This window comes from Empidonax traillii, unplaced genomic scaffold, assembly GCF_003031625.1.
Source record: "Empidonax traillii isolate 1590-97213 ecotype Southwest subspecies unplaced genomic scaffold, ASM303162v1 scaffold282:size975252, whole genome shotgun sequence".
Classification (NCBI taxonomy): Eukaryota; Metazoa; Chordata; class Aves; order Passeriformes; family Tyrannidae; genus Empidonax; species Empidonax traillii.
The window spans coordinates 312041-339543 of NW_020955475.1; the positions used below are offsets into that span (position 1 = coordinate 312041).

A 27503-nucleotide genomic window follows, 5' to 3' on the forward strand; every position below is an offset into this window, starting at 1 on the left:
TACAACATAATATATATATATAATGCCTCCAGCATAATATCTATGGAGTAAAATAGTGTACTATTAAAAGGGTGTATTAAGGATTTTACTAAACTGCATCTCCTTTTTTTTTAATCTCTCCTCTTCATGTATTTCTTCTAAACTGGGGAGATAGTGACTGTATGATTCCAGAAACAGTGAGATGGACTCTGAATTTGAAATTACACTTCATAGTTTGCTAAAAAGACAAATCCATTTCTAAAATCAGAACTGTATCATTATGCACAGTTTCTGTGTCTGCTAGTAAACATTTATTCAATTTGTAAATGGTAAGTACATTTTAAGAAAATCAGGGTCAGCATTAGAAGACAACAAGCTTTATTGGGCTGCAGTTCCGAAACCATTTTTTATAAACTTATCAAAGCTATAGATCTTGGGAAGAATGAAGCTGATAGGTTAAAAGTAAATACTTTTTCCAGCTTCCCTTTAAAGATAAACAACTTGGTTTCTAAGCCAACAGCACCTGTGCAAGTCAAAACCAATTGCACACTTTTTTCATAGAGCACTGAATATGTACTAGCAGTATCGGTTGGTTTCACAAAATCCAAATTTCACAATGAAGATGAGAAAATATTTTTACAGCTAAAGAAGGTATTTTTGTCGTGGTTTCTTCTGGTAATATTTTCAAAATAATGTAATAAGCTGTATGAGAGCCATTTTTATGTGGTTTTATATGCACAGAGATTTGTGACCAGATATCTCTTTATATATATAAATGTATAAACAATAGTTTCAAATGTTTTGTGGTGGAGTTCAAGAGGTCCTTTTGAAAACTTCTGTTTATTCTACCCATTTATCTTGCATGAGAGCAAGATAAATGCTGTGTAAGAAAACAAAACTTGGTGCAGAATTTTTAAGTTCATGGGAAGGAAAGAAATCCACTGAGTATTTCCTGCTTACCTCATATTTCCTTCTAGATTTCATCACAGTTTTCTAAACTTGGTTGTTTTGATTTTACATTGGCCTGAAAGTTGCCGTTTGTTGGATCTCGGACACTGAGCAAATGTGCTGATTCTTAAGTTATACAAACAAACAATTACACCTTTGCAAACCTAATTCATAGCACAAGTTTTGTTTCTGATCACTTTGTGTTCTGTTTTTTAAAGCTTGCATAAATGCAGGATGTTAGGGCTACTAAGAAAATATCATGTCTGGTGGAAGACAGATATCTAAAGGTCAAGAAAAAAACCAGTGCAGTGCTATACGTTTGTCATTTTACTGCCTTTCATTATGATCCACCACTTCCAGGTGTATATTAGAACAGAGAGAAGAACATAGCTGAAGGGCAGTATGTATGACTGTGAAAGTCTCTTATAAACGTGATCCTTAAAAGTCTCTTTCTTTGGATGTTTGGTTGCATAGACATGGCTAAAAGATAACAGCATCCCATTAGTTCAGAGGAAAAGATTAATTTTTTCCTTGCTGTGGCCTTTGTAAGCAGCTTCAAAACTTGCCCATAGTTGCATTAAATTGCTAGATCTGTGTTGATATTTATTTGCAATTGTCATTCCAATTTACACAAAGTGAATGAAAACGGGGGTTATTTCAGACCTTGTTTTCAAGAGATTTTTATAAGTTCCTCTTTCCATTGGTCATGTTCTGTTTTCTATCTGCATTCTATTTCTCTTTTTGTTGATTGCAGCCCTCAGAAAGGTTTAAACAGTGTGTGCCAAGTACTGCTCATCAAAAGATCATTTCCAAGCTGTATTAATCTTTTCCAACATATTTTCCTGCATGAAAAAAAAGAAAAAAAATACCTACCAAAAACATTCTTTGGCACATAATGAAATAATTTTGGGTAGCAGACATTTACTCTGAATTCTTGGCAGAAGGGGAACAGGTCAAATATCCAAGAAAAAAGGGCGTAACATTTAATATTAGTGAATAATGGCTTCTACAAAACTTTGGTTAACTAAGCATACTGTAATTTTACCTACAGCTAAGAATCCTTTCTTTTTATTTCCCAGGAACTGTGAAAGCCCTTGTAATACAGGACACATTTCCCAGGGTTCTAGAAATAATTTTAATCATTCAGCAATCCTAATCTTGAAACAAATGTACAAGCCCTATTGTTCAGCTGATTTTTCTAAAAATATATTTCAACTGCAGTTCTCTATTTTAAATTGCTAATGTATGTCCTTGTTAAGCCCTTTATGTAATCGCAAAGGTAAGACTTCAAAATAAGCAGGCACTGCCAAAAACAGAGAGGCACTCTAGGATGTGTTACTGAGAGAGAAAAAGCTCAGCTAAGAGAAGAATCTCAGTCTGCTGTGAATAATAAACAAGATGTGGCATAGGATTTTGTCCACCTTTGTTTTTTAACTCTTAGTAGTCTTATCAGTGGCTCGAGGCACCAGTCACTTATTAACTGCAACCAAACATATTTCACAGAAGCTGGTATCCTTTTTGTGTAGCCTTTGCATGGACATACACTGGGGGTTTATGACTATATTTTTATGGACACATAATTAAATTTAGACAGGAATCTAAGGAGAAGCAGGATAGGGATCCATATTACATTCTCAGTTCTCACACAGTATCATATGGAAGGGGGGATAGTAGGCTAAGATCATAGCTGCAGTCAAGTACGGTGAAGAACATCATTGTAATTCTCTTGGGCCATGGCAAGAAATTACATCATTTACCCCAGGAAGTAGATTAACATTAGGCCTCAAATTAAGAAAATATAGTTGCTCTAAGTTAAACTGTTTGCTTCTGGTTTTGCATCCACAAATTGCATTCAAATCTGCCCTTAGTGATACGTGTCCCTTGCTCTTCTCTACACTGGTAAATCTAGACCTACAGAAGTCTTAATTTAACATTAACTATTTTGATTGTACATTAGTATTTGGAGGAAATTACTGTGTTAGTGGTCATATTTCACTGTGGTTTTTTATGGATTTTTTTTTCACCTGCCCTGGTGGGGCTCTAACTTATTTCAGAACACCACATTGCACCACTGCCATTCTTGCCTTCCTACTTGGATGGCACTCCCAAGACCCAGATGTCAGACTCGAGCTGAATGTTTTTCCATTGGTTGCATCTGATTTCTTTGGCAAGCAGTTGTGCAGGCAGCTGTGGAGTTACTTGAGTTTGGTAACATGGTAAAGGAGCTGATGGGATTGTGTGGGGATGTCTGTTCCTCCTGCGTGTGATTTTCTTTTGACTTATAATGCAGTGGATTGTTTCTACTTGATGTTGTCTAAATCTCCCACAATTTTTGCCCATATACCCATTTGTAGTCATAAAAGATGACTTTCCTTTGCCCCTCACAACCATCTTTTTTTTTTTTTCCCCTGCAGCCTATACAGCTGTAGTCAGCTCTTACATGCCCTCCATTCTTGCATGAATTGTACTTTGATAAAAGCCTAAGCAGTAGTGCCAGGTACAAGACTTACCTTAAGAAAGCAGGCACTTGTGCATCTAGAAAACTTGAGATTGCCAGTGGATCCCATTATAGCAGCTGCAGGTTGATTCTGCTGAGCCAGAAGTTTTAATAGTTTCTAAAGCCTTATTCATTTTTGTATCCTCTACCTGCCTGTATCCTATACTTTGAAAGAGAACAGTATATTACTTCAGAGTTGAGGGTTAGAGGAGATTGTATTGGGAATTCCAAAAAAAAAAAAACAAAAAAGAAAACACAATGTCAGGGAAATCAATTAAGTAAAAAGTGCTGGTTATTTCCACCTGGAGATGGTTACATTATTAGAGAAAAGAAGGGATTGTCATATAGTTTATGCCTTCTCTTTTTTTTTCCTCCTTCCTTTCTATTGAGGTAATAACATCACTAATTTAGTAATGTCCAGAAATTGAACCTAAGGTGTCTGTATTTGCAAACCTTGGTCTGGACTGCTTGAGTTAAAGAAATAGGAAAATTTACTGAAAGAATAGCACAGACCTCCATATGAAATCTCACTAATTTCCAGGACAGAGGGCCACACCCGTGCATTAGTTATACAAAGATTTGTACTCAGTATGGGGATAAAGGCTGTTTGTCATAAAGATGCTTGAAGTGTGTGTAAAAGGCAATTTGATGTTCATAATTCTTTACTCTCTAACAAATGTTTCAGTGAAGGATCTTACAGTGTGAATGATTAAACTGAGTAATTTGCAGAGAACTTAAAAACAACTGGTTTTTAAAAAAAAATTTATTTAAGCAGCCTACTATTTGGATTTACCAGAGAAAACTAAGGCCAGTTCACAAACAGAAAACTTGCACGGTGTTATACAGATCACTTAACTATTGCTCATCAGGGCATCACTCCTGAATAACCAGCAAAGACTTCAAGAGTTCGGAAATCATTGCTTCCACAGACCCCTCTTTGTCATTCCCCTCACTGGTACAGCCACAGCGGTAGGTGTTGTAGGTGTAACAATTCAAGATTGCAGTTTAAAAAAGACATGCTTTTTGTGGTGCTAAAAGGCTCAGAAACTGAAAGGAGCACTTGGTGCATGTCAGTTAACTGAGCTGCAATTGCTAGAGGAGCTGGCCTGGGGAATACTCAGCACCATCCCAGTTGCCAGCCTAGAAGAAGGAATGCTTTGCTCCCAGAAGAGCTGAGGCACATCTCTGGAGAAAAAAGGTCATTCCCCAGGCTGCGAGACTGCCCAGTTGTCTTTCCTACACCTACATTTGAGAGGCATTTCTGTTGTGAGCCAGGCATGTTGCAAACAATTAAAACTATGTAGCCTGCAAGTCAAACAAGCACACAAAGAACATCACTATGTTCATTAAATAAAACTTAAGTCATTTTATGATCAGTGATGAATCTAGTTTTAAAGGAAGGCCATTTTTAACTGAAAAAGGAGCAGGCAAAGGAAAAAAAAGTCTCTATCATCTCCATTTTTGCAGTTATAGCAAAACCTATCAGTGAAATTTTGCAAAACACAGTCTTACATATGCATTTTTTGGCACTGCCTAAGGCAAGAATTCCCAAATGGCTGTGTATGTACCACTGAGAGTATATACAGACACCTCAGTGTGGGAAAAGATGCAGCACAGAACCAGAACCTGTTACCACTGTCAGTACAAAAAAGTGTGGGAATCTCTCAATGAGGAATTCTGCTCAGTTTTCAAGTCTGTTTTTGACTTGCATAACAATTTTTGGGCGTTGGGGGGGAGGGGAGGGGGTGGGTCATTTAAGTAATTTTTTCTGTATTCATTGTTTCCTCTCTGCTTTTATGCTCTGTAAAATTATTCAAGCCCAACTATTCCACAGTTAATAGATCACTTCCATTCATACCAAGATTGTCCCAAGATCTACACTGTTCATTTGGATATATTTTTCATGTATAATAACGTACTTACAGATTGTGCATAGTTTGGTGGTTTCTGTTTTCTCATCTTTTTTAAAGCAGAAAAAATCTGGAAGCATTCTCTCAAGTCTTCTGAAAGATGCAGTTCCAGGCACTGGTTGTGCCACAACACAAGTGATTGTCTGGGTCACTGCTGTGAAACCTGTTCAGTGTGTGGCCATGCTTTCTCCTCTTCAGCGCTTTGTGTTTATGTCTTTAACCTTAAAAGCTCAGTCTCACTGCATGTGTCCTCAAAGGGTTTATTATATTAAGATTTCATTTACTGGTTCTCTTCGAATAGAAATTATTGTTTTATAGAATGATTATTAGAGTCATCAAAATGGCAGAATTTATGAGAAAGAATGCATATGGACACAGATTTGCAACTTTCATTCATTTCACTGGTGCTACAGCATTTTCAGTTTGTGTCTACTGTAATTTCACATCATCCCTACCACATCCTTTCTTCAGATCCTGACTTGCAGGGCACCTTCTGTCTCTCTTCATGCTCCTCAACTGCCTTGACAGACTGGAAGTGGGGGTGGTGCTTGTGTTTCGGATTTGCATCTCTAGTGTGGTTTCATGAAATTAGAAAGAGGGCCAAGTTAGTAAGCTAACATTTTTGAAAAATTGCCTTTGTTTAATGGAAATCACCTCTTTTGTAAGACTGAACTATAGAGCTGCAACTTTGCTATGTATTTCATTGTACGTTGATGACATCTGGTAACTATAAAAGTAAAGCTCAGGTGATTCTTCAGTGTTACCAGAAAACTGATGTAGGTACAGCTTCATTGAGGATGTTGTTAACTCTGTGTGTGACTTTTTAAAGCAGTCTACTTTCATATGAGCCTTCTATATGCTCCAGTAATACAAGAGGGAGTTAGCTGTCAGTTGGAAGACTGGTTAGCATGTTTCTGATGTGTTTGTTTTTCTTTTAAGTACAATTATATGGGAGGATTTTTTCAAGAGTAGTGAGAAGCACCATGTCCAGCAGCATCCATTTAAACAGTTTTGCTTCACTGATGTTTCAGTATTTGGATCTTCTCAGATAAGCCTTAGGAAAGTTTGTCACAAGTGCTGGAGGTGTGTGGGTGAGATTGCTCTTCAGTGACAGGGTAGCCAGAAGTTTTGTGTTTCTTCATCTAGCAGGTGCTTTGGTAATAGTTTCTTAGCATCAAGAGAAACAGTAAGATAACAAGACTTGTTGCAATAACACAACTGGGTTTTGCACTGAGAAGTTTCTTCTCCCACATGCAGTGAGGCGAGATGTATTTCGGATTTGCATCTCTTTGGGCATGTGGCAACTCAGTACTGGACAAAGAGGTTAGCTGTGTTCCACAGTCATTTGTCTCCTGGCAAAGAAGGGGCTTAATATGTGGCAGCAGACAACTAAAAAGTCTGTAAGATACCAAATGTAATAATGAGAGGTAAAAAGTCATAGTTAAAATTATGCCTACCGTAGATCCACAGTAATGATTTTCCAATTTTTTTTCATTTTCTATCTGTGTTTGTTGATTGCCATTTTTGTGCCATCCACCTGTCGTTTTAATCAGAGACCCTGTTACAATTTGCTGAGCTGGTGACTTACAAACTAGCTGCTGGGGTTTTTAGCAGCCACTTTCAGTGCTCTTGGACAACAGCTTCATTTTCCCATTCTTGCATAGACTTGCTGATTTATCTGTCACATGTTTGTTTAAGTCCATTCTTTTTTAAGAAAGTTTTTTTTACTGTTGTTGATTAATTGAAAAAACACATAAATATAAATTAAGAGGGATCTGATTCTCTAATTCTGTTTGGTTGCATGCCATGTATTTATAGATACAGGTAGAGATTTCAGTGATCAGGCCCTGGATCTCTTAGGCACAGGCTGTGTATGCTTGATGCGTGATTTCTTCCTCAGTGTGGTGCCCAGTAATGTGCCCAGATATCCTACAAAACTAACAGCAAGGGAAAAAACTGCCCTGCAGATCTTATGGTCTGTTTTGGGTGCAACAGGGGGTCTGGCAGCTCATAAACTAGACCAGGACATAAAGAGCAATACAGAATAAGGGTTGGAACAGGGATTAGATAAATGATACTGCAGTTTTTCAGGTGTTTTTTTTCCTGTGCTTTATTTTCATGCCTTGTAATCCTACATGATTCTGTTCATAGGCAGACCTACAACTTCCTAAAAAATGTCCAAAGCATCCAAAGCATTCCCCAAAACTGAGAGAGTGCCAGGAAGGGAAGTAAGGCTTGGGAAGGGAGAGGGTGGAGGTTGTTACCAGGAAAAAGAGAAAAGCAGCAGCAAAATAAAATGTGTAGTGGGGGAAGGAGAGAATCACAGAGAAATACATACCTCAGTTTCAGTGCCTGTGGTGGGAGGCATTCTGTTTCTCAGCTTGTTTTTGTTAGCTGTCTATGTTCATAATTGAGCTAGCTGCAAAAATGATGTTGAAAAGAGAGAAAAAAAGCATTACTGTGGCACGAGCCCAAAATCGCATCCCCAGCCTGCACACAAATGGACATTGCAGTGATAGGGGGGAAATCCCTTAACGGACAAAACTATAAATGAAACTACTGTTGACAAGGGGAAGAGGCATAGCTATATTTAACGGAAGTATTTTCATTTGAAAGCTGCCCTTTTTTTTTTTTTTTTTTTTTTTTTTTTTTTTTTTTTTTTTTTTTTTTTTTTTTTTTTTTTTTTTTTTTTTTTCTTTGTTTTGTTGGGGGTTTTTTCTTGTCTAGTTGGTGGAGACCGTGAGGGCTCTTCCTGTTTGAGACAGTGCATGGGTGGTTTCCCCAAGGCTTTTAATGTTAGATTAATGCTCTGGAGACAGTGTGATGATAAATGGGTTCCTACAGTTATATCTACATCCTGTTCCCCCTCCCCCCTCCTGCAGCTGCCCCTACGTGCAGTTGCTCTGCAGCGCTCGCCTTCATACCCAGCAATAGTTCTGAGCAGCTTCAGCCAGCATTTAAGGCAACACTCTTCAAAATCTGTCCACCAGAATTCTTTGATTTTTGGTGCCATCAACATCATTGCTGCTTATTTACTCAGACAATGACAAAAGTGAATTCTGGCTAAAATACAGGCTGCCACACTGGCTTGTCATGTGCTGCCTGGCAGATCCCAATTAATTACTTTTTCTGTTACTGTTCACATACAGAAAATAGGTCTTCCTGTAGTTTCACATTTTAATGGTAATGCTCTGCCCATCATATTGTACTCAGCAATAAATGAGAGAGGATTTGAAATCCCTGGTATAAGGGAATGGCTCCCCTGTGTCAGCTGCATCTATGCCTGGATTTTATACAACTTGCACTCTGGTAGGGATTTAAGTGTGCAGCTTCAGCAAACACCCAGCATTGAAATTCAGCAAGGGAAATGGAGATTTGAGGCCCTTTTTTTTTTAGCTGGACCTGCCTTGTGGCAATTGCGCTTTTTTTATGTGTTTTGGTTTGGGGTTTTTTTTGTTTGTTTCAGTTGGTGCCGTTATTTTTCTCTGCCTGCATTTCCATTTCTTTACACCTCCCCAGGTGGTGGGGGATGGGCGGTCAGGATGTCTCTGGTTGACCTCCCAGGCTCCGTGCAGCCAGCCCACGTCCTTCTGCTTACACGGCAGCGTCTCTCCGATCTCAGGACAGAATTATTTTTAGACCATGAAGGTGTATCTGACTGGTGCATTTAGATTTCATGTCATGGCTTCCTTTTCCTGCTCTCAGGTTTCTCCCACTCGGCCTTTACCTTCGGTATCGAGAGCCACATCAGCCAGTCCAACATCAACGGAACACTAGTGCCACCTGCCGCACTCATCTCCATCCTCCAGAAGGGGCTCCAGTATGTGGAGGCTGAGATCAGCATCAACGAAGTAAGTACCACCAACCCCCTCCCCCTGTGCCCCCGCCACTGCCACCGCTGGCCAGCACTCTGGAATGTGCCGAGCAACACATCCCAACAGCCCAGAGACACGAACCACTGGTCCCCAGTTTCTCTTGATCTGCTTTCATTGTATTCCTCGTACCTCACCCCATCACCAGCAGAGAGCTGAAAAACTCTGAGGTAGAGACATATTTCAGTTTTTAGCTGTGGCCTTGAGGCCTTCTTTGTGCCGTTTAAATGAATATTAATGGTGTTTCTGCTACCCCAGTCAACAGATGTGGGGTGCAGCAAACAGGAAAAGCCACCTGTGTTTTTACATTCTTGTGTTTTCAAGGTCACATCAGAATTTTGTAGGGAAAACTTGCAGTGTAAAACTTAGTTAAAACTTCACTCTCTGACACCTCCTAGCAGGCAGCACTGCTTGCAAGCCATGAGAAGCTTGATCAAAAATCCATGGAGGTCACTGGAGAGTGGTTTCAGTGACTTTGACTCTGATCGTGTAAGACCAGGCATCCTGTACATGGCAAAACCGGTGTATGCAAATTCTGATTGTGTCAGGGTGCAGGTTGTCTGTGGGGATTGTATGAGGAACCACAAAGTGTCTCTGTTCTCCTTGAACTGCCAGGGGAAACAAAGAAGGGATGTGGGAAAAGCCAGTGGTTTTGCCCTGCCAACCTTAAAGACATGATGCTTTGAGAGGGAGTGAAGCGTGACAGATAAGCAAGCAGTGCTTTACAAGATATTTACCATAGATATTTGTGATTGACAGACATCTGTAATAAATATTAATACAAAAAAGCTGTTGCTTTTTCCTCTATACCTGAATGTAGCATGTGAACAGCCTGGGTCAGAACAAAGGGATATAAAATAAAGAAAAGGTGGTGTTGTTTGAAATGCATAGTTTGAAAACTCTTTTCTTTTTATCCAGACATTCTGTCTGGTTTTCTTGTTATGACTCGATAATCACATATAAGATCTGTGTATGTGTTATTTTGTAATTGGGTAATGGCATTTGACATTCACGCCAGGCTGCACTTTGATGCAGTTGTAATAACAAACTGGTGTTAGGAAGCTGTCCCAATTCACTGCTGCTTAACATTTTGCCCCATACCTGAAATTGGAACCACACAGTGAGAAACAGCTGTGAACAGCACCTGCATCAGTTCAGGATGTATGACACCTGTAGGGGCCTGCTTTTCATGGGTCCAGCTTCAGAATTGCCCTAAATTGAAAGAATAATTTTAAAATATACCTGTTGTCACCATTAAGGTTTATGTTGCCCTCATCATGGTTTGATTCAGGTTGAATAAGGCCCTGAGCAACCTGGTCTTAGTGGAAGGTGTCCTTGCCCATTGGCAGGGCTTGGAACTAGATGTTCTTGAAGTTCCCTTCCAACCCAAGCCACTGTATGGTTCTGTTCAAATACATACTCCTAAATATGTTACAGCAAAGCAAAGGCCATTTTTGCTACAACTGAATGCCAGTAAGGGCTATGTGTATGCTTCCCTCTGTGTTACTTTTCTACCTGTATTACCTAAGAGCGGCAAGTAATTGGTAAACTACTGTGTATAATCTGTAAACTAGTGTGTATAAAATTATTGTTTCTAGTGTGTTCAGGGCAGTCATAATCCAGTGAGCAGTTTTACAGTTGAAAATGTAAGGTGGCAAAATCCATTGGCAAACCTTTTGTTTATTGCCTAGCAAGGATTTGAGTCAATATTCAAATAAATATCTGCAGAGACATTTACATTAAAAAATGTTGAGGATAAAGAGAGATTATATTTTTCTTGTCTGATGACTCTTTTTTCTTCACCATGAGGAAACAAATATGCATTATCTTAATATTTTAATCTTAAGGGGTAGTTCAATGACCAGTCCAGCAGAAGCATACCAGTCAGGCATACAGCTACTTTTTCCTTATTAATTTTTAGTATCTATTGAAAATTATATTGTGTACCAGTTACATCATCTATCCATACCCTAATCTTATCTGCTATTTCTCAAGCACAAATCTTTCACTGCTGGACCAGTGAAATTATTTCAAAGAATTAAAAGGAGTTTGCAGAAGATTGGTAAAATGGCACTTTATAAAGACTAGTAAAATATTTTTGCTGTATTTAATAGGAAAGGGAAAGAAAAGCTAAGTAGGTATAGCAGTTGTTGACCTGAGTCTGTGTTAAGTCTTAAAAAACAGCCTTTAAAAATTTATCCAATTGGTTGTTAAATCTGAAGCCTAATTTACAGAAATCAAAATGAAAGTCATTACTATGAATAAAAGTAGTGGAATAAATGAAAAATAATGGCAAAGCTGTCCTGTGCAACCAGCTGCAACGGGTGGTGCTGGGCTGATGAACACTGTGTAAGAAACCACTGATTTTGTGCATACATCATGTTTTGGCTGAGTTTCATTATTCATCAGCTTATTCCATTCCATTCCTATGCTCTGCAAGTGCAAGAAGACAAACAGTTTAATGAAAGTCTGTTTGCTTTTGTCATGGCTTTAGCCATGGCTCTTTTTCCAAATAGAAAACAAAGTGAAACCTTCTGTCATCCATCAGACATATTTTTTTCCCACAGCATAATTTCTGTTGCATCTGTAAAGCATTTATATGGTTGGATTTTCTATAAAATTCCTGCAGAATACTTTTTCACTGAACAGATTTCTAAGTGGATCATGAGTACCACCGTCATGGATCTGAGAGCGAGCCTGTGCATAGTCATGTGGCACTGTTGGTTAAGTCAAAGTGCAGTATCTTCACACAACCTGGTTTTGTTTCCCTACGTCATTAACCTCTTTGCCAGCCTCAGTGGTGACGATCCTAAACTTGGGGTTTCGCTTCTGCTCGTTTTCCCTGCAGGATGGTACAGTATTTGACGGCAGGCCAATAGAGTCACTGTCTCTGATAGACGCGGTGATGCCTGATGTTGTTCAGACCCGACAGCAAGCGTTCAGAGAGAAACTCGCTCAGCAACAGGCCAGTGCAGCGGCAGCAGCGGCAGCAACGGCAGCGACAGCGGGAGCAACGACGACTGCTGTTTCCCAGCAGAACACACCAAAGAACGGAGAAGCCACTGTGAATGGAGAGGAGAATGGGGCACATGCAATAAGTAAGACAATATGCCGCTTCTGGGCAGTTCTTTTTTCAGGGATATTCGTGTACTCAAGTTGCAAGGTGGGGTGCAAGGTGTACTTCCTGCAGGGTGGTAGAACTAAGGGCAGTCCTTTCAGGAGGATGGGGTATTTCTAGAAAGGTTGTCAAGTAAAAGTGACATTTCATGTCACAATGCTGTGCTTTACTGGTCTCCTCTCAGAATCCAGAAACCTCAGATGTCTTCAGAACTGCACGTTGAAGACAGGATCAAGAAGTGGAACTCTGTGCTCTCTTCTGAGGGCAGGCTTCATTGATATTGTCAGCTTTATTGGTGCTTTTAGATATTTGATAAAAATTGGAACAAGTGTAGCCAAAGCTTGTTATTTTGGCCAGGCTAGGAGAAAGACATGCAAGTCGTATCCGTGTAAATATAGGATGACCAGAGTGTAACCTTGTGCAGTAACTGTCCTATGAGCATCCATTGCCTTGGCATGGTCTTTGGCCCAATTTGGCCTGTATCAGCTTCTATTCTTGTGCAGTGGAGCTTGAGCATACGATTATCCATAGCCTGTCAGGTCTTTAGTCCAGTTTGGACTATAGCAACTATGCATCCCTATACAGCACTACCAAGCACAGGATGAGGAGTCATGTGTGCCAAGGACCATTCCCAGCAGAGAGTTTGGATGCATCCAACCTGTCTTGAAGGCACAGAGGACAGTTATTGCTCAGCTTTTTATTTAATAGCATGCGTTTAGTCAAACAGTTTACTGCAGGTATTTGATAGAAGGTCCTACCTTCCTGAGGTTTCCTTGGTGTGTGGGAACAGTGAGTTCCCAAGAGCTCTGAATTCACCTTTGTCCGTGTGCGATCAAGGGAGACTGCACTCGTGTCTTAGACATCTAAAGTCAGGCACGTCAAACGTGCAGTGGACATGCCTGCTGATGTAACTACATCTTGATAATGTGTTAACATTGTGAGGCAGATGTGATTACTGGTTCTGATTTCTGTGTCCAAGTCCTGTTAGGGTGCTGCCTAACTTCTGAAATGAGACCTTATTGCCCACTTTTCTTCTGAGGGAATTCTAGAGGAACATGCATGTCAAGTTTTGTAGAAGTCCCAACAGCTCTTTGGCTTAGACAAGCAACAGGTCAGGACTGTAGTCATGTAACAGATTTTGTTTGTTCTGCAGTGTAGATAGCTTTATCAGACTCCCATCTTCTCTTTGATCTGAATAGATTCCTCCGTGGGTGAGGAAAATGCTTTCAAACCAGGTTTTTCTTCAGAGAATTCCAGTTAGACAGGATAGTTTCCCCCAATAAAAATGCAATTATTTAAATTACATTTTTCATTTGAGAAAGCAAATGTAAAAAAACCCCACACTTTTAAATGCATCAAATGCTGACATTTTGATTTTTTACACATTTCTTCAGCTGATATGTGAAAACTTTTGGGGAATGTCTTGCTGTCTCAGGACAAGGACAAGGAGAAAACAAGTTCTTAAGGTAGAAAAGTGATTATCAGTTTATCACTAATAGAGGACCACTCAGACTTATTTCCTTCTGATCCGAAGAAACATACATACTAATGTATTAATAAAAGCAAAGCCTTAAAGATCAGTTCAGGTTTATAGCCACACTCGAAGCCTTGATTTCTCAGATCTAACATTAATGATCCTCACAGCTATTTTTAATAGAAGGATTTTCACAAGGAGTTGCAGACCTTTCCTTGGAATGTTGAGAAGAAAAAGTCTTTTATGACTATTCCTGGGAGAAAAGAGTAGTCCTGGGAGACCTACTGGCTAGAAAAGACTGCTGATAAGAAAGCTGTGAGAAAACTGCCCAAACCTTCGTTTTTACTTTTGTTGGATTCTGTAGAACTGGCATTTGAAAGGATGGGTTTGAATAATGTGAAATAGAAAAATGATAACTGACGTCCTTAGTCATTACCTGGAAGTTGCCCATATATCAACCTGTCATAAAAAGGCAGGTGAAAGAGGTGTCTTTGAGAAGTTAGCTGGTTTGCATTTATTCTGGCACGGAGTTCTCCCTGACATGGTAAGTCTGTCCAAGAGAGTTTTAGTATATTTAATATAGTATTATTTAATTTTGTATGTGATATTACAAGTATAAAATGGTAGATTTAAGAAAGAGAGGAGACAACAAAAAATAACAAGTTTAAATACTAAATAAAAAAATAAAATGCTAAATAAAAATACTAAATACTAAATAAAAAATACTAATAAAAATAAATACAAATACTAAATAAAAAAATCGCTGCCTTCTCTTGATGCTTCTCAAGTAATCTTTTCAGTTTTAAGTCACTTTAAATATTATAGGAAAAAATAAAAGTCTCCATCTAGAAATGGAGCCAAACTTTGAATTGTTTTCCAACTCAGATATTTTTAGTGTCATTTGTTTCATTTTATTTGCAAAGATTGGCTTGGGTTTAAGAAAAACAAAGCTCTGGAAAGAGGACTGAGCTCTGTTCCTTTGTAACTACAGCCATAAAGAACAACCTCAATGAAAGGCCTGTTGAAGATTTAAGTAAAAAAACACATTTCCTGAGAAAAGACAGGGTTAGCACTTGGAAGATCTTAGAATATATATTTCTTTTTTTTATTTGGAAGACATAGAGAGTTAATATTACCAGTGTTTTGAATTATTATTTTTTGGAAAAAAAAAAGTTTCAGTCATAATAATTTGGGGGAATAAGACTTTTAATTTCCAGTCATTTGGGATTTTTAATACATTTGAAGAAAAAAATTAGAATATCGTGTAGACTTAACCAGAGATCCTCTGACCTTTAGAAAATGTTTTGTGTTTACATTTGGGCGGAGTCCTCCACTGTGTGACCTGCAGATTTACATTTTCCACCTGTGAGGGTCTGCTCTGCTTGGTAGAACTGCCTTCTCTTTCAGAGACTCTCTCAGAGGCAGTTTTGTGCAAATGTGCTCTTAACGAAATGCTTTCTGCTCTGAAGATACTTTAAAACAAAAGAAGCCTGTTCTTGATGGCTGCTAGATCTCTCCTCTTTATTGTCCTTCCCCATGCACACATTGTGGCTGCATCCGTAGGAAAGCCAAATTTTCAGGTGAGACCAGGGCTCACAAGAGCTTGTGCTGTGGAAGGAGCTTGTCACTCTTATGAGGGTGCCAGTTTGTGCTGAGGGGGTTCTGTAGTTTTTTGGTGTTACTGTAATTGTAATTATTGTACATTGCCAGTGTCTGTCTGAATCTGACAAGAGCCTGAGGCAGCATCCCAGAAGCATGAACTGTCCTGTTTGTTCAGTGGGGCATTTTAAGTTTTGTGCTGAACAATAACACTCTAAATATGAATGTTGCTGACTACTGATGAAAATAGGAAGAAAGCACATATAATGTGAACATTTGCAAATGATTTCTGAAAGACCCTTCATCTTTCCATCTTTTCTCCTGAACCACGAAAGCTGTAGTGTGAAAATCATTACTGGAAGACAATACAAAATCATCCTGCAGGTATTTCATTGTTCCCAGAGGCCAGTCATTCTTGCATGTACTAATGCAGGTATCAGCTAATCAAGGTTTCTTTTTCACAGCATGACTATTGTGGGAGGTTTTTCGCAGCAGTTAATTACATTCAAAGTGTGTGTCTAGGTTCCTCCATCTGGCCATGTACAAACAAAAAATATTTCTAAGTATCAGATGGCTTTGCTCTGATAGCACCTCTTGACTCTGGGACCTTGGAGTAATGGTGCTTCCCAGCTGTCATTTGGTTTTAATTTAGAGTGAAAAGCAGACCTGCCTTTAGAATCAGGCAGGTAACAGTAGGATCCTGTGTTGTAAAAGTAGCATCTCATTTACATTTTTCAAATTACAGTGCTTGAAATATCTTCTTGATTTACCCCCAGATTCCAGCTCACACTGTGAACAGGACACAGATGAATGCATAGCCGATGTCATGCTGCTGTTTTTCTCATGAAAATATGCTTTAAACCTGGTGAATCTGTGCTGTGCTGAGAAATAGAGGATTGCGAGTTCGGGGCTCATACCTTCTGGAGGGTTTGAGCAGTGCTTGTTCTTCAGTGCCTGACTGCTCAGAATATCACATCAAAGCTCCCAGCTGCTACTGTGAGGCTAAATCTCGGGTACTGGTGTATCTTGACAGTATTACTTTTAGTATTCATACACGTAGGGAATTGTCAAGGACAAGGCTTAACGTAGGGACTCAGCATAGGTGTAGATTTTACAAATAAGCACTTCTAATGTTTAATTTTATGCAACAAGTCCATAGGTAATGTGTAGTTAGAAATGCAGGTATTTTTAATTAGAAATGAGGTATGAACTACTGTTAGTTGTTTTCTGATTTTGATACTCGGTGCTGTGTGACTCATTGAATTACGTGTAGATTTAATTCTGTCTGTAACGTACATATGGCACACAGACGTAGTTTTTGGGTACTTAAACAAATATGCATTGAGAAGTGCTACCAGTGTGACTCAGCATAAATTAGGCAGAGACAAACAAGGTATTTGAAAGCCCGGGTAAGGGTAGAAATCTGGATGGCAGTTGTGCAGTGTCATGCAAGTCTGTTTTCCCAGTCGATGGGCAATAGCTCAGCAAAGCTGGAGTATGAGGACAGATGGCTGATTTTAAATGCCATAAACATGTGGCAATAAGAGAGCATAATTATTCTACTTGCAAACCTATGGATCTCCATATGTGATTAAAGAATGACTAACTGAAAGACTTAACCGAGAAAGAGCACTTGCATTTTGATCAGTCAGAGCAGATCAGCTGGCCAAGGCGTTGATTAGGTAACAGGAGGCTGCCTTGCCCCAGCCTGCCAGCAATCCACTCTCGGGTGTGCTTCCTGCAAAATGGGCCACACTTCTGTGTGTAGCATCTGCTGTCTGCTGTTTCATTGTGTCACCTGTCCTTGCTTAGTGTCTTGTTTGCAGAGGATAATAATCTTGTGTTGCTGCCAGGAAGTGTAGCTAGAGCTTAATGAGGAAGATTTATACAGAAGCAGTGAAAGTCTGGACTAAAAACATGGTTCATGATACAAGCTGGAATGAATTGTTACTAAGAGAAATTCATCATTTAAAATTCCTTTTTTTTTTGTTAAGGAAATAAAAGAGCTTTATAAAATAAGGTTACTTAGACTGCAGTCTAAAGAACCGCAGAGTTACAGCATGCATGACTCATTTGGTACTTTTCTGTGTATTATGAGAACATGATCACTCACCATTTCCCTGCCATGCTTTTGGAATGAGGCCCTTTCTCGGTATATTCTTTGTGAGTAGCACACGTTTTACTTACAGGACACTGTGTAAGAAAACGTATGTGCTGTATGTTACTTTTTTTAAGTATTTTAAAAATCTGTAAGTAATTTTTAATGAACCCAGCTTTAAAAAAAAAAAAAAAACACACCTGTACTTAAATAAATGCTAACTGTTTGGGGGAAGAAAAGCTACATGCAGTGATACAAAATATGTTGGAAAACTCTACATTTTGAGGATTTGTCATAAGTTTTAATTGCTGTAGGGAAGAAAATGGAGTAATATGGTCAGTGACACAACACTGTATTACTTATAGTCTATATGTTGATGTAAACTTTAGGCCGTGGGTAACTAGCTTGTTTTTAAAGCAGACCTAACTGCATCTTGTAAACTACTTTTTCTGATCTGTCTCCTTACAGATAATCATTCAAAGCCAATGGAAATTGACGGGGATGTTGAAATTCCTCCTAACAAAGCAACAGTCCTTCGGGGCCATGAATCAGAGGTGTTCATCTGTGCCTGGAACCCTGTCAGTGACCTGTTAGCGTCTGGGTAAGGCCATGACTGAAGCCAGCTTCTGCAATTAGAGTGTATTTAGAGATGGCAGGAACTTCAAGTGTATTTGGGAATGACTGTTTTTTCAGCCTGTAGCAGGTTTTTTTTTTCAGCAGTACTGTACCTGTATAACAGTTAAGTAATTACAAGGTGATGCAGAATATGAAGCATTTGCACATTTAAGATGTGCACTCTGTGACCCTGAATACAGTCACATTTTTTAAAATATTTTTTAAATCACTATGGATAATTCCCAGAATATTTGAAATTTGTGTAATCTACTGCTCTTGGTTAATGGTTCATACTGGAGTCTCAGAAAGTCACTGGCATCCATGTTTTCTTTTTAGAAGTATAGAGAGGGGGGCTTCAGAGTGGACCTGAGTTTGTCCAATGAGCTGAACATTAGGAAGAGGAAATTTTTGGTTTAGTGTCATTGGAAGGGAGGCCAGTCTGTCTTCTGCAGGACTGCTCAGTGATGACCACCACAGCATGGCAAGTGGGTCAGTCAGGAGATTGACTTAAAAAAGCACTTTTGATCCAAAGAAAAGTACCATTGTAAACATACTCCAAGAACTACCTGCAGGCACTGTTGGAATCTGTGTTTGTTCGTGCTTGAAGTTAAACTTTACCATGAAGGCTAAATATAAGAAGTCTAGCTGGGAACATGGAGGAAAGCTGATCTAAGTTAGAGGAGGTAAATCGCTCAGTGTTACTTAGCATTATTAGAATACCTTTCTCACAAGGAAGAGGAGAGTCCTTATTTTATTTCCATCTTTTTGCAAGATCATCAGAATAGTCTTCTTGTCTTTGTTCACTTTGAGAATAAGGAATTACAGTGTAAATGGGAAAGAAAATTCAAGTAAATTCCAGCTTGGATAAACAGCAGAGATCTCTAAGAGAGTGAAGATAGAAATTTCAAAAAAATAATTTCAGAGAACAAATTGAATTCTTGTAAACCAGAATCCTGCTGAATATGCTTCATTCTGGAATGCTTTGTTTCAGGCCTGGTAGTACTTTTAGCATTTGTAGCACTAACATTCATTTCAAGCAAGTCATTGCTTGCCATACTGGACTGCTTCCCTAGGATCCGTCCTTCACAGTCCTAGTGTTCACATTTAATAAACCAGAGTATGTAGTGCAGTGACTGAGGAACCAGTCTGTGTTTAACTTTGCCTCAGGGTGCTAAGCACTGGTAGATGGATCCCTGGGACAGTGGTATCTTACACAGCTTCAGGTAAACCTGGAGGATGATAATGATGATAATGAGAACCATTGGTCAGATATCCAAGATAGAGGAGTACCCTGTCACTACCCCTTCAATTAAGCTTTATCCTTCAGTGTAATTGGTCTTTTTTAATAAGCTTTGCTACTGACTGTAGAAGCACATAAATATACTGATGTATATTTACTCATGTTACGGACTACAGTCAGGTGCTGTGTCTCAGGGAGACTAACAGCAATGCAATGACAATGCAGATAATTTAGATCCATGTGCGTCTTGATCAGATTTTAACCTGCTCGTAAGAAACGAAGTAGGGACACAGTTTAGCCTTTGGGTAAGGCAGCTGCCGGTGCCTGACAAAGCTTATGTGAGTGAAATGGCATGGAATGCACAGAAGAGATTGAAACTGAAGGAGGAGAGCTGAGTGATTATGCCACTGCACAAAGAAGCCTTTGAGATGTCTGGTATAGTAACAGTGCCAGCTATTATCTACAGGTAAACTCTGTGTTCCAGCACCAATTGAACAAGGGGGAGAAACTCCCTGAGATCTACAGTGTGCTGCAGTTCTGTTTGCCCTTTACAAGGTAATGATTCAAAAAAGAAGACCGCAGTCAGTCTGATGCATGAACGTCAAATTACTAGATTCTATAATAGCCATATTGTGCTACCCGGTCCATGGTTTTCTTCTGGTTTCCCATCTGCTTGATTGTACCCATCTGTTGTCTTAAAAAATACATTTCAAAACCTAACTATTAAATAGAGGAATTAATAACACATTTGTTTTGTTTATAAAGTGCTGAATCAAATCTCGGTTCATGGCAAAGTACTTTCTTCAAGCCTTGTTTTGCAAGCAATAAGTTTTTCTAACAATTAGCAGCAGCAGTTTAGACAGCAACCTGATGTAATCCTCAAAGAACCAGAAGAATAGTGCAGGTTCAGAACCTAATCTGAAGCAAGCTGTTTAAAAGGAATATAGTATGAATTACCCAAAACTAGAGCATTGCTTTTCAGATTTAGGAAGTATTCCACTGAGAGAAAGGGATTTTGATATTTAATGTCACATTTACCCAGTTGCTGATTTTTTAGTGTGTGAACACTGGCACAGGAATATATACTCTCTGGCCTTTGCAAAGAGCTGTTTCAAAATACAACAGACAGGAATTTCTCTGATCAAATAGCTAGAAAAAATATATTCTGCAGCTGCTCTTCCTCCTCCGCCGCACCCATAGCCCTTAAAGCTGAGAATGGGGAGATTAGAAATACCAGTAAAGGCTATCAAAGGCATGACTGTCACCAGATGCCTATGAGAAGAATGCTTAGATGTTATGAACAGGAGCATTATAATAATACAGTGAAGTGTGTGCATACAGCCATGTATGCATTTAGCCTTGATGAAAGAAATCAGCATTCCAAAACAAACAGTTACAGAGTGTATTGGACGGGTTAAAAAAAAAAAAAAAAGAAAGAAAGAAAAGAAAAAAATAGGTGCTTGAGTAAATCTCAAGATTTGGACACTGCCAGCCATAAGTCCAAAAACTGATTTCTTCCATAGTTATCTTTCAATATCTAAGTTTTAATTTTATGACACATTTAAATTGTTGCAGATGGTTATGTTCCCTTATTAGTGTAGAAACCCATTACAGCTGCATCCACATTAGTAAACTAACCATGCCTGGGAATATTCCTAGGCACCGAGGCCAGCTGGCACAAAACGGCTGGTGTCTGTGCTAGCAAACTGCCCTGGCTGCCAAACAAACTGCACACTGGGAATCATCTCTGGACATTGTAACCACCAAGCCATGCCCAGGAGTTATTCAGAGAGAACATCAGGGCCCCAAGCAAGACTGCTAATTAAAACCAGCCAAAATCTGGCCAGGGAATAACCTGTCAGTTTGCTTGCACAGGTTATCATGGTCCAGTGACACAGGGTGTTCTGAACATGCTTGAATTTCCCAGTGTGGAAGTGGATGGACTGTGAATGTCAAGGCCTTGAACTCCAAAAGCTTTTCCAGTTGAATTCAGGATGTTTCTGTCGTCATGTTCCACTGCTGCTTCCAAGACTGTGTTCTGTTCTGTGACATCCAGCCATACCCTTCAAGTAATTCATGTAGCTGTGAAGCAAAGGGACCTGGCCTCATTACTAAAACCCAACAGTAGGTTTCTTTGCTTGTCTTTGCTGATCTATGCCAGCCTCCTTCACACAGGGGAACTTTGTCTCTTGCAAATCGCTCTGTGCACCTTTGCTCTCCCTAGTCAGCAAAATAATTATCCATAAAAGCTGTTGTCCAAGATCTTTCATTTATGGCTCTGTCTCTCCAAAGCAAGAAAAGATGTTTCCAGGCCATCTGCTGTCATGGTCTCTGGCCTTTATATAACACTTCAGGTTACTGTACCCCTCAAATCAGTGGTTTAGGATCCACTGTACATTACCTTTCTGAATAATCCTTTTGAATTACCAGGTTGAGGGTGTTTTTCACACACCACCCCTACCATGTTAGTGCCAGGTATTAATTCTGCTAATTGTAAGTACTTAGTCATTAGCAGGTGACTGTACTAGGACTGTTTTACTCAATGCATCAAATGCATTAATGCAAAGTGGTCAGCTATTAGGGCGGGTCTACTTGAATAACGTGTTGCAGGGAGCAATGTTGTAGAATCAGTGGGACAGAGATCTCCCTCAGGATGCCTATGAGGTACTTCCCTCTACTCATTGCCTTGGAGGACTAGGTACTTGCTTTAGGTGACCTGCTTTATTAAGGAAAAGTTAGGTGTCATAAAAGTTATGAGGAGTTTCCTTCCCTTTATGCTTTCAACAGTCTCTTTTAAAATAAAAAAGTAAAAGCTCTAATTTCTTGGAGCCAAAAATTGTTAAATACACATTAACAATATTGCATCTCAAAATACAAGTGATTGTAAGACTCACAGCTGAAGAGCATACTCAGGCAGGAGAGCATGAAATAAAATTCTTTCAGAACCAGCCTCCTTAAAATTTGGCAGTACTCTACCATGGTGCAGATGAGTATACCTACTACTCAAGTGGTCCTGACTTGCATGTTGGAAAGAGCTGCTTTATCATGCAGATAGAAATGCTTCTGTGAGCTAAGGAGATTAAATATCTTACTGAATTTTGCTTGAACTATGGTCCTCTAATAAGGCAGGGTTCATTGAATCGTTCAACAGAAATCAGAATATTTTCCACAGCAGAGAATACTCTCTTTTTTTTCCCCAGCAACAAAAGGGAAGACACGCAAATACCCCTGCCACACACTGGTAGGCTTATAAAGCCTCTCTACAGGGACACATAATAGCTTATGTAGCCTTAGGAAGAAGAAAATGGAAAAACAAAATTAAAATACTGGAAAATAAGATTGCCCAGGCCTTGCCAGAAAACTGACTAAATAAAACTGTTGAAAAACAAAACATAACCCTTTTAGAACTAGCAAATAGGATATTGTATTCGACAGCCAAGTGGCTGAGTACTTTATTCACAGGGTCCAATAACAAACTGGATTATTACCGTGAGGGCAGGACTGTCCTGGAGTCTTACATAGTGGAGAAGCCAGCGCTAAAGGAATTTCCTACTTAGCATGTTAACCAATAAAACAGGCCCTGAAAGACTTATGTTCCCACTATTGTTAATTATCACAATTAAATATGTTCCCTAACTTCTGAGCCTCATAATTAACTTTGTTAATTTTCTGGACAACATGTGTGAAATTGTCAGTTTTCCAGACCTCTGAAGAAGTAAGGATTTATATTACAGTCACAGCTCTGAGTGGTGGCCAGAATTGCCCTGATCTGAATTATTTCTTAAGCACTTACATGAAAGATAATGTGCCAAAAATTAAAGAATGGCTGTACAGCAGTAGCTAGGCAAAGCCCTGGCCAGCCATCACATCTCAACTTGGCACAAAAGGTTCAGAGGAGATGGGGGCTTATTCCCCACGTGCCATGACCCAGCAGAGCTCAGAGCCACTGATACAGGCAGAGACGTTTTTGCTTTTACAGTTGAACTGTTGTTTGTGTAAAATTTGGCTAAATTATTGGTAAAATAATGCACAGAGATCAATGAAGTGTAGTAATTGCATGGTCAATATTTGCACTTGAAGACATGTCAAGTATTTAAAATTTGCCTGGGATTTTTAGTATAAGTAATTAAAATGCTTTACTAGTACGCCAATAGAAAATTTAATATTCACTTGTGATGGATTTCCTTTTCAATAAAACATGACTTATCAAAGCAAAAATGGATCTCAGGTTTTTAGTCTTCAAAAAGAGACTTTTCCTCCTTGTTAGTATATAGGAAAGGAAGTTTTAGTTATTACTTTAAAAAAAGGGAAAGCTAACACACTGGGTATCTCAGCACTGGAATTGCATCTAAACTGTATGAATTCTTCGATGTATAAGAGAGATTCTAATTCTATGTACATGTAAATAAAAATTGCCTTCTGGGCAAAACAAGCAATCTAGGGTACTTTGTTTTGATTTTTGATGTTATTGATTGTTTTTAAAAAAAGGAGGAGGGGGAATGAGAGGAAAATCCCAATTAACTAGAAATCATATTATCTTCCACTCCATTGCAAATTAATTTCTGACCTCAGAAATGTTTTTCATTAGAAGAAAGATTTGTGCAAAGTCAAAATAAATATATTATTTACAAGCATATAATGATAAACTCTTCCTCCTCAAAACTTTTTCTAAGCAAAATCAGGGTTTCAACCTGCCTTAGAAACACCTCTGTAGAAAATAATTGACCTATAAAATAGATCAAAATCCTGATGCTGTCTCCGTCTTGTTCTATTATGTCGATAGCTATTTTGCCACTTTTTCAGACAACATGAGGTAAGCAACCAAACTACAGACAGCAAAGGACCCTGTAGACATGAATTTAGAAAATGAAATTAAGATTAAAAAAAAAAAATTAAATTGCCTTTCTACTTTTATAATCTTTTGGTTTTGTAGCTTGACTTAATGCAGAGAGGCTGTTTTACAAGACACTTTCTGTCAAAGGCTGCGTTCTGGTCTGTCTGAACACAAGTACAGTTTGAACCGGCCATGGCCAAATTAAAGGCAGCCTTAAGTTCCCCTCCAGCTCCTGCAGTAGCTGTCACTGCAGCTGACACTGCAGCACCTTTGTCACGCTGCTAGAGGTCCACTTCCCCGAGGCTGCTGCCAAGGTGACACTCCACAGCCCTGCAGGTGCTGATCCTGCGGGTCCTGTCACACTGTGCTCAGAGCCTGCGGCAACTCCGAGAACACCAGGCAAGCCTTTGGGAGCTCATGGGCACACTTTTTTATGGGAGGCACGTGGCAAAGCCTGTGTGTCTCTCCTCAGGATTATGTTTGTAATAGTGTCTTGCCCCAGAGTATCTCAGTCATGGTGATACCAGCTTTCAGGTATGAAGTGCCAAATGTAGAAAGTGGATGTATTTTGGGTAAAACTTCTTTGGATAAACCAAATTATTGTGTGGGTTCAGATGATAGATACAATTTAAATGTGTTAGCGTTTTTTAAAAAGTATATGGAGCACAGGAGGATTTGGAAAGAAAAAATTAAATTTTAAATTAAAATTTAAAAAACGAAATTTTAAAATTTAAGCTTGGTGGGCTTAGGGTAAGGTAGTTGGATTTGCTCTGGGCAGTGCACAGGAGAAACAACAAAATTCTCAGGAGGTTCAATGACTTTTACTTGCAATTTAGAACATTCTGATAGAATAAGACACTTGGTAAACTTTAACTGAGCAGTCTTTAAAACATCCAGACAAAGGAAGGCACTTCTCAAACCTTGACTTGGCAAACTTTAGGGCACACAATCAGCCACTCCCGTTAGAGTGTGGAACTGTTGGCTCTCCCACCTACCCAGAGCTTGCCCTGCTCCCCCAGCACTTCGTGGTTGTTTCGAGCCAGTCAGCCATTCCTCCAGTCTCTTACAAGGCCATGATATTCTCTCAGTGAAAACAGAAATAGCAGTTTTTGCAGTTTGCTGGGTCGACACGAAGAGGAGTTTTCAGCTCTGCACAATTGCTTTTATAGATCCGGAGACTCAACAGCCAGAATATGGAATCTCAATGAAAACAGCAACAGCGGTTCCACTCAACTAGTTCTGAGGCACTGCATAAGAGAAGGAGGACACGATGTCCCCAGCAATAAGGATGTGACTTCATTGGACTGGAATGTAAGCTAACTTCTAAGACTGTGCATGGTTTTTAACTGTCTAAATTTAATTCAGAGGCAATTACAGCTGCTGCACCGTATCTTTTATATCCGAGGTGACCAGAAGCTCTGTCCTAACCTACTGACCTCCAGTTTCAAATACTCATAATAATAGCTGAACTTTCCCCTACAGGCTGTAATTTTCCAGGACTGTTGCCATCTTCAAGCTTAACAATTATATATTTATATCTCTATTTTAAGTACATGGGTAAAAATAAACTTAGTTAACTTTAAGAACGAAGATTAAGCAAGCAATCTTTGTAATAATGAAGCCTAATTAATAATGTATTTGCATTTCATACTTAACTTTATTTTAGCATGTGTAGAGATAAAAGCACTAATGAAGGTTTTTCTGATGTTGGACTCTCGAGACCCCCTCTTACTTGAATTACACTGTGCACAGCAAAACATACATTACTTTCTTTATCTTGGTGGGAGCATGTGTAGTCATTCTATCTTTACCCACCCACCTTCTGGGTGAAACTGTATTGCCTGATCCCTTTTTTACTTTAGTCCTGCAAAACCTCCTATCTTAGGTAATATGCTCCTGCGCAGAGAATACTGAAGTGAGCAGAGAGGAAAGGAATTTTTAAGAATCCCCAGTGTCTGGAAAGTGTCCTTGGGCAGCTTTAAGGCTGCTTCATGTCTCCTTTCTGCCACCAAACATTGTTAAAACAGCTTACAAGACCCTGCAGGAACCTTAATTAATTTTGAGATCATTTGTATTCTGTCTGTTTTTCTGATATTAGTACAGACAGAGTGATCACATTAGTCTTGTTTTCATAGGAAAACAGATTAAAAATTAAGAACCAGAAAAGATTCTCAGCAGTTTTTTACAGTCTCAGTTGCTGGCCAGAGACCAAGATTTGATTAATCTTCACTGCAATATTACTGTCCTTCAGGTGAGCTAGGTGCTTCACAAAAGCAAAAGATAAGGCCACTGCACAAGGTAGTTTTCTCTTATATATTTTATATTTGCACAATGAAAGATCTTGGTGAATAGTACAAAAAGTAGAGGTAGGCTAACAAAGCAAATAAAACTCAAAATGTTCATCACTTGTTTCCTATGGATATCACAGTGAAGAAAAATAGTTTGAAAAAAATGAATTGGGGAGTAGAAAAAGAGTAATTGACAGAGAGAAACATGCAGTGGATACAGAACAGTTATGAGAAAAGTTGTCCAAAACAAATAAGGCATTGTCTAGTTTTTCCTGTAGTAATTCCTTACATTTCCAGACTTCATTGATCACGGTATTTTACTTGCATTGTGCTGAAACTCAAGGTAAAGAAATGTTCCTAATTCAAACACTTGAATGCTTCCAACGTACTTTGAGTTTTCCAAAAAGTGTGAATTACCACAAACATTTGGATTAGCTGTATATCTTGTCCCTGAGCTTTCCTTTCCTTTTTGCCGCTAATACCTTCGTTCTCGTCAGTGGTCCAGATAAGAGTAAATCACAGTGAGGTTAGGTTGGCTTAGGTTTTGGTGTTTTCCCCCATCTTTATTATATATTTGAATTACATCTACAACTGCTCTGACTTTTGCAGGGTTGGAGTGGGCATATGTTTCAAAGGATCATTTTATGCTTTTTCCTAATTTTCTATTCATAAAGCTAGAAATGACATGTGCCTTTATTGTTTATTTAGAACCACCATATTAATCATATTTCCCTGTGAAATTTTCACACTGGTGATATTGAATCAATTCTTGTCTGGTTTATGTGATTTATGTTAGAGTAAGAAAGGTTATTTCTGCAGGTCATATTCACATCATGGTACCAAAGGTTGGATTCATCTCCCATAGATTTAACCATCTAAACTGGTCATCTAGACACACATCTAGTCAGCAGAAACAGCAACACATGCCTTTGTGCTGGTCTGGGCATAATCTGAAGCAAATGGAATCATGAGTTACACTCCAGAGGTTCAGTTGTATCATGCTGTTAGTTATACAGGGAGACCAGAGTGCA

General features: G+C 39.0%; 1 protein-coding gene across 4 annotated transcripts in view; it reads left to right on the forward strand.

Annotated features, from left to right (window-relative positions):
* TBL1X (transducin beta like 1 X-linked) overlaps positions 1 to 27503 on the forward strand; it is a 200185-nt gene that overhangs the window by 155183 nt on the left and 17499 nt on the right. For all 4 annotated transcript variants that reach the window (XM_027890241.1, XM_027890243.1, XM_027890242.1 and 1 more), the window contains 4 exons: positions 9040 to 9185; positions 12055 to 12304; positions 17964 to 18096; positions 25354 to 25495. In XM_027890241.1, the coding sequence (XP_027746042.1) occupies positions 9040 to 9185; positions 12055 to 12304; positions 17964 to 18096; positions 25354 to 25495 (671 nt within the window). The remainder of the gene's footprint in view (positions 1 to 9039; positions 9186 to 12054; positions 12305 to 17963; positions 18097 to 25353; positions 25496 to 27503) is intronic.